General features: G+C 33.9%; 1 protein-coding gene across 1 annotated transcript; it reads left to right on the top strand.

The window, feature by feature from the left end:
- The first annotated feature begins 2870 nt into the window (after positions 1 to 2870).
- LOC133198844 (organic cation transporter protein-like) lies at positions 2871 to 14443 on the top strand. The gene is made up of 10 exons (XM_061334807.1): positions 2871 to 2994; positions 7163 to 7368; positions 8634 to 8864; positions 9904 to 10106; positions 11011 to 11325; positions 11462 to 11596; positions 11696 to 11781; positions 12620 to 12737; positions 13163 to 13235; positions 14174 to 14443. The coding sequence occupies exons 1-10, from the start codon at positions 2871 to 2873 to the stop codon at positions 14363 to 14365; spliced, it is 1683 nt and encodes a 560-aa protein (XP_061190791.1). The 3' UTR covers positions 14366 to 14443.
- Positions 14444 to 15282: the final 839 nt, after the last annotated feature.

Below are 15282 nucleotides of genomic sequence, written 5' to 3'. Positions count from 1 at the left end.
ATTCCCTGTAAAATCTTTTATACACCAATTCTTATCAATGCTGTTCATTTATCATCATAGATGGACACTATAATTAATGATATACCGGTACTTCATTATTTAGGTACGGAAGGAGGTTTTTTTTTTTTTTTTTTGTTATAAGGTATCAAGTAAATGTTCAACATTCGACTTACTTACCAGTCAGGGGTATAACTCAAACAAGTTATCAGAAAAATAACTTAAATAAGTTATTTTACACACACAAAATTTTTTTTAATAATAACTTAAATAAGTTATTTTTATATCCTACTTGGACATTGATTTCTTGGGAGTTTTATATTTCCTGCCAATATGCATTGCATTTTGGGATTTCATTATGTAATACTAGATGGAGTGCACCGACTCCAATAGAGAATTGGTGAGGAGGTGGAGATAAACAGCAGTTTAATCCTTATTTTGTGGTTTTATTTACATGGTTTATATGTCCAATTTTTTATATCAAACATATCAAATGTTTTTTCAAACATTTGTTTTTGTCTTGGTGCACAAGCAAAAACCTTTGGTGCACAGGGTGTGAAGTTAGGGAGGAATGACACAAAATAACTTAAACAAGTTATTAATTTATTGAAACTATTTTGGAAAGATAACGTGTTTGAGTTACTAATGCTGGGAAAAAGTAGGTCATAGCAAAGAGAGGTAACTCACTGTGACAAAAAAATAACTTATTTGAGTTATTTTTGACAATAACTTGTTTGCATTATGCCCCTGACTGCTTACGTATATTAATTAATGTACAGCGTTTTTTTTTGTTTTTTTTTTTTTTGTTTTGTTTTGTTTTGTTTTGTTTTTTTTTTTTGTACGTTTTAAAGTGGTCCAGATAAAGACATAAGAATTTGGATCACTTTTGTCTCTTTCCTGTAAATCTAATATACGATTATGTATATGTACGACAAACATGTTCATAGATGACAGATTTTATTTTAATTTGATATTACATGTAATAAGTCTGTAACCAGTCGTATCAATTTTTCATAATGTTTGCACCGACATATGACGGAGAAATTTTTAGAGAAGTTGGAATTTTGTTTTTGTCTCTTTAAGAACTTAAAATATGGAACAGACACATTATAAGGAGTATGAATGTATGATTAAAATAAAGATGCTGGGAATCACTTATCTGTTTTTGTTAAGTAAATCAGTTAAAGGATATATATCGGTTTACATTATTAAGTCAAATGAATATGAATGTCTCCCTAATCTGAAGTTTAGGCGTGGTAGTGTAGTGGTAGAGCGCTCGCTTCTTCTGGGCACTGGGTTCCATTTTCGTTCTAGTTCCGTTAGACATATAAAATAGGTACCGTGGTAACTTTTCCTCCGCCAAGGATCAGAAGTGAAAGTCGGGTCTTTAGAGACCGTTAAAAAAACGAGGTCCCTCGTCACGATAGGCTCTGGCACGATAAAGAATCCTCACTGCTTAATTGCTCTGAGTGCTGACTATAGGTCTAAATTTGAAGCCCTTTAAAGGTATAAGATGACGTCTCATATGAGTGAAAAATTCTCGTAGTGGACGTAAAACAACACGAACAAAAAAAACTTTCTGCAATAAGTATGAGACGAAAGGTAAAGTAGTTTTCTAAATACTGGTACCTTATTTGTTTAGACTACAATGATTCAATTAACAGTTTTCTTTATTGCCTGATTTGGCTTTTATAATCTTTTTTCTAATTTTGCATTCAGTCAGATCACGGTTTATGGTTTGAAGACAAGGAGGGTTGCATCAAAAATACCTCGATTATATATGCCATGAAATGGACATACGTGCATGTACCTATATAATCTTGAGTTTTTGAGAAAAAAAATTCTTATGGAGCAGTGTGCTTTCTACACCCCTAAAGAAAGACATAAATAAAAGATTATTTTTTAATTCATTAATATGAAAGATTACTTGGGTTTGCCGATGAAATGCGAGTCTTAAGGAGATGGGCGAACATAGCATGCAGAAAGCCTATAGCTTCATATATATAAAAATCATGTTCAATTTGTGAATTTAGTATTTAGAGTAAAGTTCTCATTATTGAAATTTATAAAATTATGATAAACAAAAATTTTCTGAGGAAAATTTTCTCGGCAAAATTTATTCTTATATTAAAAAATAATGTGGTATTTGAACCCGAGCAATAAAAATCCTGAGTATCATTTTCTTTCGAGACTAGCACGCTAACCACTAGTCTACACAAGTCCTGATGAATAGTGGCATTTAAATCATGTTTGTGATATGACCCTTGACTTAATGGACTTCAAGTATTTCTCGAAAAGATGCGAATGTTATGTCATTTAAGTATATTTTTAAGGTATAATGGGTCTTTGCTCCATATTTTTCGTAACCAAAAAATGTATATTTTTATGTAAACTTTGAGGATTAACTTTCAAAAAAATGGAGCGAATTAAGACCCACTCATATCGAAAAATAGTGTTCTAGTATGAGAAAATGACTCTTTTTGTCCTCTTTAGTGTGTGTATAATATTTCATAAGCAAATAATTTTAATTTTCATAAGATTTTTGCCAATTGTAGAGATTTTACATAAAGCATATTTTAATGTTAAATGTAATATCTTGGAAAATTTTGATATAATTGAAATTTAATTTTTCACCTTCATGTTCACCCATCTTCTTTAGAGTTATATATAAAATGTCATGCCTTTCAATGAAAAAAAGATATAATTTGATTTCAAAATAGTCATCCGTAAAGATGAGGTTTAAATTATATAAGGATGGTTAAGACAACGCAATGTCTATCTTTAATATATTGCCTCTCACTAACTTAGACATGCTGCTGAATATATAAAGAATTAACATTTGGAGCATATCGATAGTCCTAGAGTTTATAACAATGGATGTAGACAATATTCTCAGGTCCTTAGGAAATTATGGGCGATACCAAGTGCTACAGTATGCTTATAATCTGATTTGTTTGCCGATCGTTACATATCCTGTTGTAATCTATGTATTTGTGGGTGAGTACATGTAAATGTGATCATTCTAATAGCTGTTGCCTCAAATCATAAACACTTGTTTCTGTACTACAATTTTTACCCCATAGTATTATAATAACATACGGTATCTAACTCCGAATTACATGTAGTACCCCTCCCCAGAATCGCATGCATTATTGTTTCAGAGAGAATGCACTAGCAAACTGTTCATTACCATTTTCTAATACAAGCTATATATGACATGATTGTCGATGTCTTTATTTCTTTATTATTTTTTTTTATCTCCGAGAAAAGTATCCAATCAATGATTGTTGACTGGAAATCTCTTGTCTCAAATACATTATACTAGATGAAATCCCGCACAAGCGCGGGGAATTGAATTTATACCACTACCGACTGAAAATATTTTATAGTTTCTACTGACAGCCTACAGACTTATAGCAGGAAGAAATATTTTGTTCAAAATCCCGCATGAAGTAGATGTACGTCTCCACCCCAACCAACCACCCCCCCCCCCCTTTTTTAAAAACTTAATAAAAAATAACAATTTCATTAATTGACGTTTATTGTGAAACCTGTGTTATGGACATTGAACTTCAGATGCTCTTACTTCATTTCCGTCAAGGATAAAAGCAGCGAGTACGCACATTTTACTGATTAATTGAGTTTTTTAGGGGGGGGGGGTTAACAGGTACTTGGGTCTTGGCTTATAAACATGTTTGTACCTTATTGATACGTAAAAAAATGTACTTTACTTACTTTTCCTTTTTTACATATCAATAAGGTACATACATATTTATAAACCAAGACCCAAGTACCTGTGTAAAAATGAGCTTTTAACGCCCTATTAATAGGCCGAGTGTTTGATACAAAAGACTGTATTCAGAAAAAAAAACTGGAATGTATTGATTAAAGCACAAAATTTTACATCTTTAATTGTATTTGAACAATATCTTATTCATTATTTTTTTTCTTTTCATGTAAGCAAGTTTATTACGAAGTGCAAATTGTACTTCGGGTTCGTTGCCATGATGCCCTCATTAAGGAATATAGCCTATACAAATTTTACCGATAAATTTATTAGGAAAACCTACTACATACATGTATATATAATAGTCTTTCGATATATAAATATATTCACAACTAATAGTGTTATGATTTACCATTATTTCAATGACTATTCACACAAAAGCTTTTTTAGTTATGCAGTAGTAATCGCCTCGTTTTTCTTTTTAACATCGGGCTCGATGCTATATGATGTTCTAGAAGCTTCCGTCAATATTAAGATCGGTGAATGACGAAAATAATTTGCACGTTTCCCTTTTTAATCGGTTATCACAACTTATTTCTTTTATATCATTTAAATCAAGTTTTGATAGAATAATTCAGTGATGACGTTTTATGAAATAAATAAACGATTGCTTGTTGTAAGTGTCATTAAAAATTGCCAGTAACTTAGATCCGCCAACCGGAAACGCCACCGTACTCACGTTTTTGCTATTTCATGGCTGTTTATAGAAATTGAAAGTAGACTTTTGATTTAATGTACGATACTTACTATGCGAATGAAATCTAAATATAGTTTACGGACATCATCTTGTATCTAGTTTATTGTTCGAGGGGTAAGTAAAAACTCTGGTACACCCGTTTCGGAGTTTATTTGCAAAATTTATTAATTTATAAGATAGATTTACAATTACAAAATCTTCTCAGTATTTGTTGCAATGTCTGTTGATGCATGTTTGGTAGCATCTTCGCTAGCCAAGGGTTTCTGATACGCTACTCTCCTAATAAGCCCTTGGCATACGGTGTTAAAAAAAGTTGGGATTTTTTTCTCAAGTTATGATTGGAGTTGATCGACATCGTTCGACCAATCAGCAATTGTTTTTTGTAAGTGACGATATTTGCGTTCGGGATATATCTTGACTCTTTAACATCGGTAATGTAAAACGCAAGTACATAATGATCCGTAAGATATCTAAAGCAACGTGCAAATTTGAAAATATGTGATAAAGAATCTATACTGTAGATGTAGATTTGCATTTTTACATGTTTAAATAACAAATTAACATATTGTTAATTATTCTTTAAAAACAAAATTTTTTTAAATACGCTTTTTATTTCTGTCGATGACGCAATCTGTGGGTAAGAATCATGATCACGTGACAAAAACAATCCCGTCTTTTGTCAGCACCGTATGCCAAGGGTTTATGAGGAGAGTAGCGTATCAGAAACTCTTGGCTAGCGAAGATGGTTTGTTAGATGACCAGTTCTTTTTTCATGACGGCAGTCGTATATATTAAAGTGTCAGTAGGTTGGAAAAATTGCTTTCGCTTTCGGTGCAACAGAACCAGAATTTATCTATTTGAAAATAAATCAGTACATAAAATTAAACTGACAAAAGAATTGATTGTTTGTACTAAAAAACAAAATATTAACGCTCCATGCGAGGATCGAACCAAAAATATTTTGCACTGGACGGGTAACGCATACTACTGAGCTATCACCGCTCCACACACTTTATGATTTTTAAAGCGACAATGAAGCACCGCATTTACACGTTGGAATTTTTTTGGAAAAAGTTCATTTTTAATTGTCTCTGGGTCTTCTCTCCATTTTTTACAAATGTTTATTCGTTTCTTTGAATTAAAATGCACACAAATAACGTTTCAAAATCATGGAGAGATGACCCAGAGGTAGCAAATTTTTAGAAAAACGTGTTTGAAAATGTAACATTTTGTACCAAATGACTCATCCAGCCAATTTTCAAGTTATTTTTTAGCAAATCAAAATACAATATCGGGAAAATATTTCCATTTCCTATTTCACAGGAACCCAATACAGCAAAAGAATGCTAAAATTTTATGTGACAGATTAATGAAATTTTCACTTTTTAAGTGCGCCCAGATTCCTGCCGAATGCCATTCAAAAGCGCCCTCGTTCTTTTAACCCAAAAATATATTTATAAAGTTGAATATACGTTGATCCATTATGATATAGCTGAGAATTTACGTCCACTGTTTATAACATCACAATGAATTTTGGTCATGTGACTAACCTGTAATTATACAGATATAAGTAAGTAAAGTACAGATATAGATAGGCATTGCTCAAGTAGTGTTATATAAGGAAAAACCTTTTGCAAATTTAAATATTCCAAGGTACACGTATAAGAAAAATGTTCTGGTTTTATATATTTTTTTATGTGTAGAAAATGAAATAGGTGCATGTGTAAATAACGGGATATCAAAAACAATCTTGCTCGAATATTCGTATACTTCCAAAACAAAAGCATTACTTTCAGACAAGTGTTATTTCTCTGAATTTGTGAATAATAAAGTTATTTTAGGAATGACTCTAATTCTTGGCCAAATTATTCGAGTATAACCTGGTTTGGGTCAGTTTACGCTTTATAATCCGCGAAGCGGATTATAAAACAGCGTAAACTGACCCAAACCAGGTTATACTCGAATAATTTGGCCAAGAATTAGAGTCATTCCTTATAATTTAATTTTAAAATCATTAAATAACTATGGGTGTAAAATTTCGTTGCTTTTTATTAGTTTAAATTTGCCGCTCAATAATACAACCATAGTAACGGAAGTGATGGGAAGCGAGGGGAGGTAAAAACTGATACATAGGCCTAGCAGCCATGTTGTTCGTTTACATGTGGTAAGATCGAATTATTGTTTGAAGTTAAAGGTACATTTATTAAATCTGGAGTTTTCCATGAATCCCGAGGACTGTTAATGAGAGGACTGTATGGATACAGATGATTCAGCTGCTTGTCAGGGGGGTGTGTCCCCATACCAAACCAGGTTATACAGAAATAATTTGTGTTCCTTTTTGGATATTAACCAATCAGAGGCTAGAATACAAACAAAATTAAATTATTTGTTCATGTTGTTATCTGTACTCCTATATATATCACCCCAACACTATAGAACAAATAAAGTCATTTCTTATATCATGTATACATCTACCATTCCAAATTATTATTTGATATCTCAGTAAGCAATGGAATAGTGCATTGAAATTGATGTCAGACATTTTAAATCTTTAAAGGAACTTTTAAGCGTTATATTGAAATTGTTTTTCCTGTAGAGTTAATTTGAATAAATGAGCATCTGTTTAGTGGAATAAAAATATGTAATTCAACAACGAAATATTAATTTTTACCACATTTCAGGTTACATTCCAGACTTTAAATGTAAGTTTCCTGGTGATCACGTGACAAAATACTACGCCGACACCAATGTGTCATACAACGTTACAATCCATTCGCGTCAATGTGACGTCATCGTCGAAACAAACAGGTCCGGTATTCTTACCCAGGACTTTTTGCCATGCCGAGATGGATATGAATTTTCTGGCCAGGAAACCACTGTATCAGAGGTAAAATATTCAGTAAACATGAAATTCCAGGAAAGGTTTAGAGATTCCTTTCAGTTTAAGTTCCAAGAAGATTATAAGTTTAATTCTGCAAGTGAAAAGTATGCAAGTAGGAAAAGGACTATGTATGAGAAGAGTCAATTTTGACCCCTTCAACATTGTTATATGTGATTCAGGTATTAGCATAAACTCATTACAGTTTTCTCATATATATGCACTCACTGACTTTAAATGACATAAGAAATTATGCCATTTTCGCAATTCAATCGAACTATGACAAAAATATGCCTTTTGTGACGTTTTTCGTATTGGAAATATAGAGTGCAGCTTTGAACAAGCAAAGCTTCTGTCATTAATTAGTCTTGGATAGATACACCTGAATATTTTCAAGTAAGGAATGGAACTTAAGCCATACACTTTGTTTTTTCCCCCTGGAAATATAACATTCCTAATTCGGAACGACTTTACCGGTCCCCAGGAAACGCGCTAAAATATAGTGTCGCCGTAGGCGACTTTAATACATATGAGATCGCGTGAGGTTTTAAGCCTTTTTGAGCCCAAAATCGAATTCCATGGCTAAAAGTTTAGTTTAAAACTCCTTTTTTTTAAACGAAGTTTTTAACCTCATTCTTTGGAAAAAAGCAATAAATTTTCAATAAATATTGTTTATTCAGTGAAAAGGAGACAAAAAATAAATGTCAAGGAAGCGCGTGCGGCTCATGCTTAGTGCCGTTTCTTTCGTATTTAAACAAACCAATGAGATGTCGTTGAAGCTAAATTAAGATCTTGCGAAAAATACAGAAGCAACTGAATTCTTGATTTATCTAAAAGAACACTATCCCTAATCTCTCGAATGGTACATGTATGCAAGGACTAACCCAAATCTCCCGAGCGGATGCTAGACTAACCCATGTGCGAGGACTAGCCCTAATCTCTCGGATAGATGCTAGACTAACCCTAATCAGTCGAAAACTTGTGCAAGGACAAGTTCCCAAATCTTTCAAGTGGGTGCAAGACTTACCCTTATCGGTTACGTGACGTAAATCTTACGTCATAGTGCAAAGAGCGCGCATATCTTGCGGATCTGGGGACCGGTAAAGTAAAGTCTACCCCCTAATTCTACTACATGTAACTAGATTTTCGAAATCTAACTTTGAACGCTATTACAAAAAAGTAATGATGCATGGCAAATAATAGACTCTAGATCTTCTGAAAGTACACAAGACAGAAGTTCACATTATCAATATAACATTAACAACATACTTCAGTGGAATCTTGTATGCGGAGCTGAAGGCCTGGGGAGTCTGTCCACTACAGTGACGGTGATTGGTCAGATGATAGGAGCTGCACTGTTTCCCGCCCTGGCAGATAAATACGGTCGTCTGCTGATCTCCTACACGAACTTTATCGCTATGGCTTTGTGTTACGTATTAGCTGCTTTTGTTCCATGGTTCAGTGCCTTTGTTATCCTTAGATTACTAATGGGAGCCTTTGGTCAGGTACTTCTCTAAAAAAGCCGGTATGCTTATTACAGAAATAGTAAAAACACATTAATCAGACGGTCTTATATAACATCAGTCCTATCCTATTATTAGAAACTGAAATATACGCAATAAAAAACTGGACCAATGAGGCCAAATAATACATCTCTTGCAATGACCCCTCTCTTTATTTACAAAACAAAAAGAAATTTTTGTAATATGTTGAAATATTCCTTAAAAAGACATTTTTAGCCTGAAAACAAAGATAAAGTTCCAGTCAATAAATATGCATCTGTGAAATAACCCTATTCTCTGACTTCAGTTGTTCAGACAAAAGTATAGGGAGAAGCAATAAAGAGAGTTCCTCTGAGAGTAATTCATATAAGTACATGTATTGAGTTCTTGTTTTTGGATGTCGTCTGTTGTGTAACAGAACCTGGCCATGTCGACAAATTAAATACCACGTGTAGCATATGTGTAGTGCAGTATGATGTGTACTATACCTCGCCATAACTAGGATTCATGTATGTTATTGGGGGTCAAATGTTGTAGATTTCCAATGGATTTAATAACGAAAATAACACTGAATGTTAACATAAATATCGTTAATAAAATAGAGATATCACGTTTTGAATGTTGAAGTTTATAATTTCCTGAAACAAAAGTCTTTTTTTTTAATCCTGCATTGACATATCTCAAGTTCCTGTAAATCTTATTGATTCTCCTTTGGCCAATAGCACTTTCCTTTACAAATTGAAACTCTGAAAATATTTGGAGATATAAAACAAAACAGTGGGCAAAGATTCAAAAGAAAATTGAGAAACAATATGTATCCGGAACTTAAACCATATCCCCTTCAACTCACTGATTTTTTTTTCAAAGACACCTTTCTATAAAATTTCATTGAAACCCATTTAAAACTATCTGAGAAATTCGTGGAACACTGAGACTCATTGGCACACAGATAGACACGGGTTTAAAAAGTAAACTCTTTCCAAATTTGATTTTAAACTACATTCTCGTTGTTAGAATAATAATGATTCTTCTTCCATTTTAGGGAGCCGGAATGACCTTGGCAACACTGGCTTTGGAGATTTTCCCTGCTGAGTCACGTGGCTTTATTGTCTCTGTAGGAAGCATAGCCTGGGCTCTCTCAATCACGTCGATATCTCTTGTGGCTTACCTTCTTCGTAACGTATCGTGGAGATATACCATGCTGGCTGCCGGTATAATAGGGTCCCACAGCCTTGGTACACGGTGGTATGTACCTTTACTGTCTCTGAATCTGCCGGTATAATAGGGTCCCACAGCCTTGGTACACGGTGGTATGTACCTTTACTGTCTACCTGTATTTCAGCCTTGCTACAGGGTGGTATGTGCCTTTATTGTCTGTATCTGCGGTATAATCGGCGCTCATAGCATTGTTAAACGGTTATATGTTCCTTCATTGTCTGTGTGTCTTTGGGAATAATAGACTCCCACAGCCTTGCTACTCAGTGACATGTTCCTTAATTGATTCTCTCTATCAGTATAAGAAGAGCTCACAGTCTTACTACATAATGACATGTTCCTTTTTTTATATCTGCTTTCTGCAGTGACATGGCCTTTTGTCTCCCAAAGACATGCTGCATCTTGATATGCGCCTTCATTGTCTTCCACAGCCTTGCAAACGCCGTTATAATCCTTTATTGTCTTCCACAACCTTGGCCTGTTTCTTTATTGTCTGTGTGACAGCTGGTGTAATCTAGCGCCCACAGCGCCTTGCTACACGGCGATATTTTTTTTAATTATCTCTGTGACTTCAGGTATAAATTAGCACCCACAAACTAGTTATAAGGTAGTATGCTTCTAGAAAAGCTAACTGCTATTCCTTTGTCAAACATGTTTCAATAATTTTTGACTGAATCAATTTTTTTATATGTATGGCTTCTTAAATTTTATTGCGAATATATATGTATAAATTGGGTACATGAGTCATACGAGGTAAACGTAGAATGCACGTATTCCCTCTTCTATGAATGAAAATTTCTTGATATTTCTATATATAAACTTTAAAGATATTTAATTTGAATGACTCTATCAAACATTTCTTTAAACATTTCTAACAAATTTTTCTCGTCTTTCAACCTTCACCCACTACTAAATTTCTCTAATTTTTCTTTAGGATTCTCCAGGAATCTCCTCGATGGCTTGTTGCAAATGGCAGATATGAAGAGACAAAGCAGTGGATAAAACGTGCTGCCAAATGGAACAAGATAGATCCTTCCAATCTAATAGAGGAGTTTGACTCTGAATTACAGAGTAGTGAGCTACAGGTGCTTGTAGATGGAAATACTGAATTAACCAAACCAGAGGTTAATGGTGAAGAGGCCGGAAAAAGGAGGATGGATTCATATAGGAAGGAAGAGAAGTTGTCTGTGTTGGATATTTTCAGGCATAAACACATATTACTGACTTCCATGATTGTCTGGGTAGTGTGGTAATAATCCTTTTTAAACTCCACAAAATTAATGAGCACAAGTAGTGATAAAGGGTTCCATATTAAATCATCTCCCTTGATATAACAAGTAAATGAAAGAATCCAGACATTTCTATGAATATATCTTTCTATTTAGGTTTGTTAACAGTCTCACATATTATGGACTATTTCTTACCTCTGGGACTATGAGTGGAAATATGTACCTGAATTTTTTCTTAAATGGCATCGTTGAGATACCATGCATATTTCTCTATTTGTTTACAATCAACAGGTATTCTGTTTTATTACAAGCCATATATGAATTAAGATTTTAAAATAAAAGCTGACAGAGCAGTTAGCAAAAAATAATAGGTTAAAATTTTCTGTTTAGATATGGAAGGAAGAAGACCTGCGTCATGTTTCATGCCATCGCTGGTGTGAGTCTCACTCTGACTGCTATTCTTAACTTTACTGCAGGTAAATATTACCTTTAAGGTAGGTACAGGTAAATATTACCTTTATGGTAAGTACAGGTAAATATTACCTTCATGGTAGATACAGGTAAATATTACCTTATGGTAGGTAGGTAATATTACCTTTATGGTAGGTACAGGTAAATATTACCTTTATAGTAGGTACAGGTAAATGTTACCTTTAGTAGGTACAGGTTAAAATTACCTTTATGCTAGGTACAGATAAATATTACCTTTATGGTAGGTACAGGTAAATATTACCTTTATGGTAGGTACAGGTAAATATTACCATGAGTAGATACAGGTTAAAATTACCTTTATGGTAGGTACAGGTAAATATTACCTTTATGGTAGGTACAGGTAAATATTACCCTTATGGTAGGTACAGATAAATATTACCTTTATTGTAGGTACAGGTAAATATTACCATGAGTAGATACAGGTTAAAATTACCTTTATGGTAGGTACAGGTAAATATTACCTTTATGGTAGGTACAGGTAGATATTACCCTTATGGTAGGTACAGATAAATATTACCTTTATTGTAGGTACAGTTCAGCTGATTTTACAGGTGGAAAAAGTATTAAACTTTAAAATTCTGTGTTTATTTGTAAATAAACTTATTTTATATATATCTAATAAGACCACAATAATAACAGTAATATTGTATTGTTAATAGTATTATTAATAAAAAAAAAAATTCAAATAAGACCACAAATGTGCTGTTTTCTGCAATAATTTACTCAATAAACATCACGTGCTACTGAAGAGTGTCAATCAGAATTAGTTGTTTCCTCCGTTCTCTGCCACTTCTTTTTTCTCTTCTATATTTTAAACATAAGATACATCTGCGATGAAGGGATTTGCTTCAGCCATGAGTTTCGCCGGAAAGTTTGGAATATCTGGATCATTCATGACAATCTTCTTATACACACCAGAGATTTATCCTACAAATTTAAGGTACAGTATTCAAATCCTTTATGTAAATATGAAGTTAATATTTCGGAAATATTTCAATGAAATTTATTTTATATGAAAGCTTTTGCTTAAGCAAAGGATCTTTTGCAAAGTATCACTTTATTCGAAATTAATGAAACATGTGGAGATAACGAACTGTATTCGAGCTCAGAAGTCCATTAAACATTACAAAACAGGAGCAGAGAAAACACAGGCCTCTAAGACATCAGAGGTGGGATCAGGTGCCATGGAGGAGTGAGCATCCCCTGCCGACCGGTTAATAAAAAAATCAAGAAGTATAAACGAAGATAAGCATGATTTCCAATGTAAAGCCGCTCAATAGATATATATCAATACTATTAACTTAGAAATAAATCAAATGTTTTTTAAAGTGACTTTTCTGCTAATTTACTTTCCCTTGTTTTTAGGGCGTTGGGTATGGGACTGGCCTCTGCTGCTGCTAGAATAGGAGGAATGATATCACCATATGCAGCCCTGTTTGTAAGTGTTTCTAACTAGTTGTAATTGATAGTCCATTGTTGAACTTTATTTATATATATCTATGGCATATTTTTTGTATTATAAAATCATATTTAGTGACCATTAAAATACCTGTGTTCTATTGTATTCTGCTTAAGGTGAAGGAATTCTTAATTTTATTTCATTGGTTGCCATGTGGGGATGAAAACTCGACAAGAGGTTTCTTCCAAGTCAAAAAAAAATTGTACACTTCAGTTTATTTATCCCCCCTCGACTTAATTAAAATTCAAAGAGAAAGATGTTATATTTTATAAACCTGAAAGGAAACAAAAAGTGCTTATTTTGATACACAACATACGACGGTGATATATTAAAATCTTGTTATTCCTGATTCCTAAAGTAGTTTTCAATTCGATAAGAAAATATACGTACAAATTGTTAGGCCATTATTTTCACACTGAATTATCTATGGATTTTCTGTTTCCCGATCAAGACAAGGAGCACACGGCGGGTGTAACCGGTCGTCGGTGGATGCTTACTCCTCCATGGCACCTGATCCCACCTCTGATGATTTTTAGAGGTTCATGTTTGCTCTGCTGCTAATTTGTATTGCTTCAATGGACTTTTGAACTTGATTACTGTTCGCTATCTCCATAGTTCATACATTAACTATTGCGCCATCTCTGATTCTTAAATAAAAAGCCTTGACACTAATACATAAAATATATAAATATGTTTCCAGTAACACGTGAATTTGGAAATTGAGATAATTGACAATTAATTTGAGAAGTATAAGCTGTAAGACAAAATTTCATGCTTTGAATCACTCAGGTGGTGCTTGCTTCCCAGTAAATGAAAATTACTTTTATAAAAAGACACCAGTTTCTTTCTGAGTTTTAGCTAGGCATCTATATTTTTTGACCTTATTAAATGATGTACTTACTGTGTCTTTCCTATAGGGTTCCTACATCCCTTGGGGACCAGGTGTCGTGTTCGGTTCTCTGTCACTTGTTGTAACGATTTTGTTCCTATGGTTACCCGAAACAACTGGGAAGGAGCTGCCAAATACTCTCGAAGAAGTCAAGAATTTCTATGTCTTGAAAGACAATAAGAAAAAGACAAAAACGAACTCTTTAAATGGAGATTCCTAGCAAAATGGACAAAACAATTTACATTTCTTGTTGTAACCAACAAAAGAGAACACATAATAAAAGAGAACATGGACATCATTCTGTATTTAACTTTTAAAAACACCTACGTCATTGTATATATACATTACTGATGAAAGGAGAAGGGAATCTGGCATGTTTTGATTGTTTGTTGCAGAGTGTAAAGCGTAAAATCATTACACCAAACTCATTGGGATAAATGTGTAGTTTGTTTGTTCATTTAACGTCTCTTTCGAGAATTTTTCACTCATATTGAGACGCCATCACTTGCCATGGCTGAAAATATAGACCTGTATTCGGCACTTAAAGCCTCTGACCAATGAAGGGTCGTTTTTGTGCTAACATCCTCTGCGACACGGGACCTCGGTTTATCCGGTCTCATCCGAAGAACCGGTCTCCATTTCCCGCAGTGGGATTCGAACCCGCGACGTAAGGATCAACTCCTTACTCCGTGGCTCTAGAGCAAATGCTCTAACTACTGCACCACGCGAGCGACGGTTAATGTTTTGTAACGAATGACATAAACGTTAAAAATCGTATATATTTTTTTAAATCTAATTTTTAGAGAAATATTGAAAAAAAAAATCAATTATCTTCACGGAATTTGCCTTGCATTGTCTGTCCCACTATCCCGTAATTTCTTTTTGCAGTTTATCTCAAATTACATAAATACCCTTGACTTTAAAGTAGATGACCGGTCCCTGTGGCGTAGTGGCAAGACACTCGCTACGTGATTGTAGATCCAGGTTCGTTTCTTCTTTCCAGTGCCGCGTCAAACCTAAGACGCAAAACATAGGTAGTTACATTTCCATCGCCAAGCGCCCGGCAATCGAAGTGGAAGTCACTGGTGTTTCGGATATGACCTTAAAAAATAGTTTCAATGTCACGGTTGGCGTTGG

Source organism: Saccostrea echinata, unplaced genomic scaffold, assembly GCF_033153115.1.
Source record: "Saccostrea echinata isolate AGI-Se365-2 ecotype Australia unplaced genomic scaffold, CSIRO_AGI_Sech_v1 ptg000033l, whole genome shotgun sequence".
In the NCBI taxonomy this organism is placed as follows: Eukaryota; Metazoa; Mollusca; class Bivalvia; order Ostreida; family Ostreidae; genus Saccostrea; species Saccostrea echinata.
Note: the sequence above shows the minus strand (reverse complement) of the source record. Positions and strands in the feature narration are given on the sequence as shown.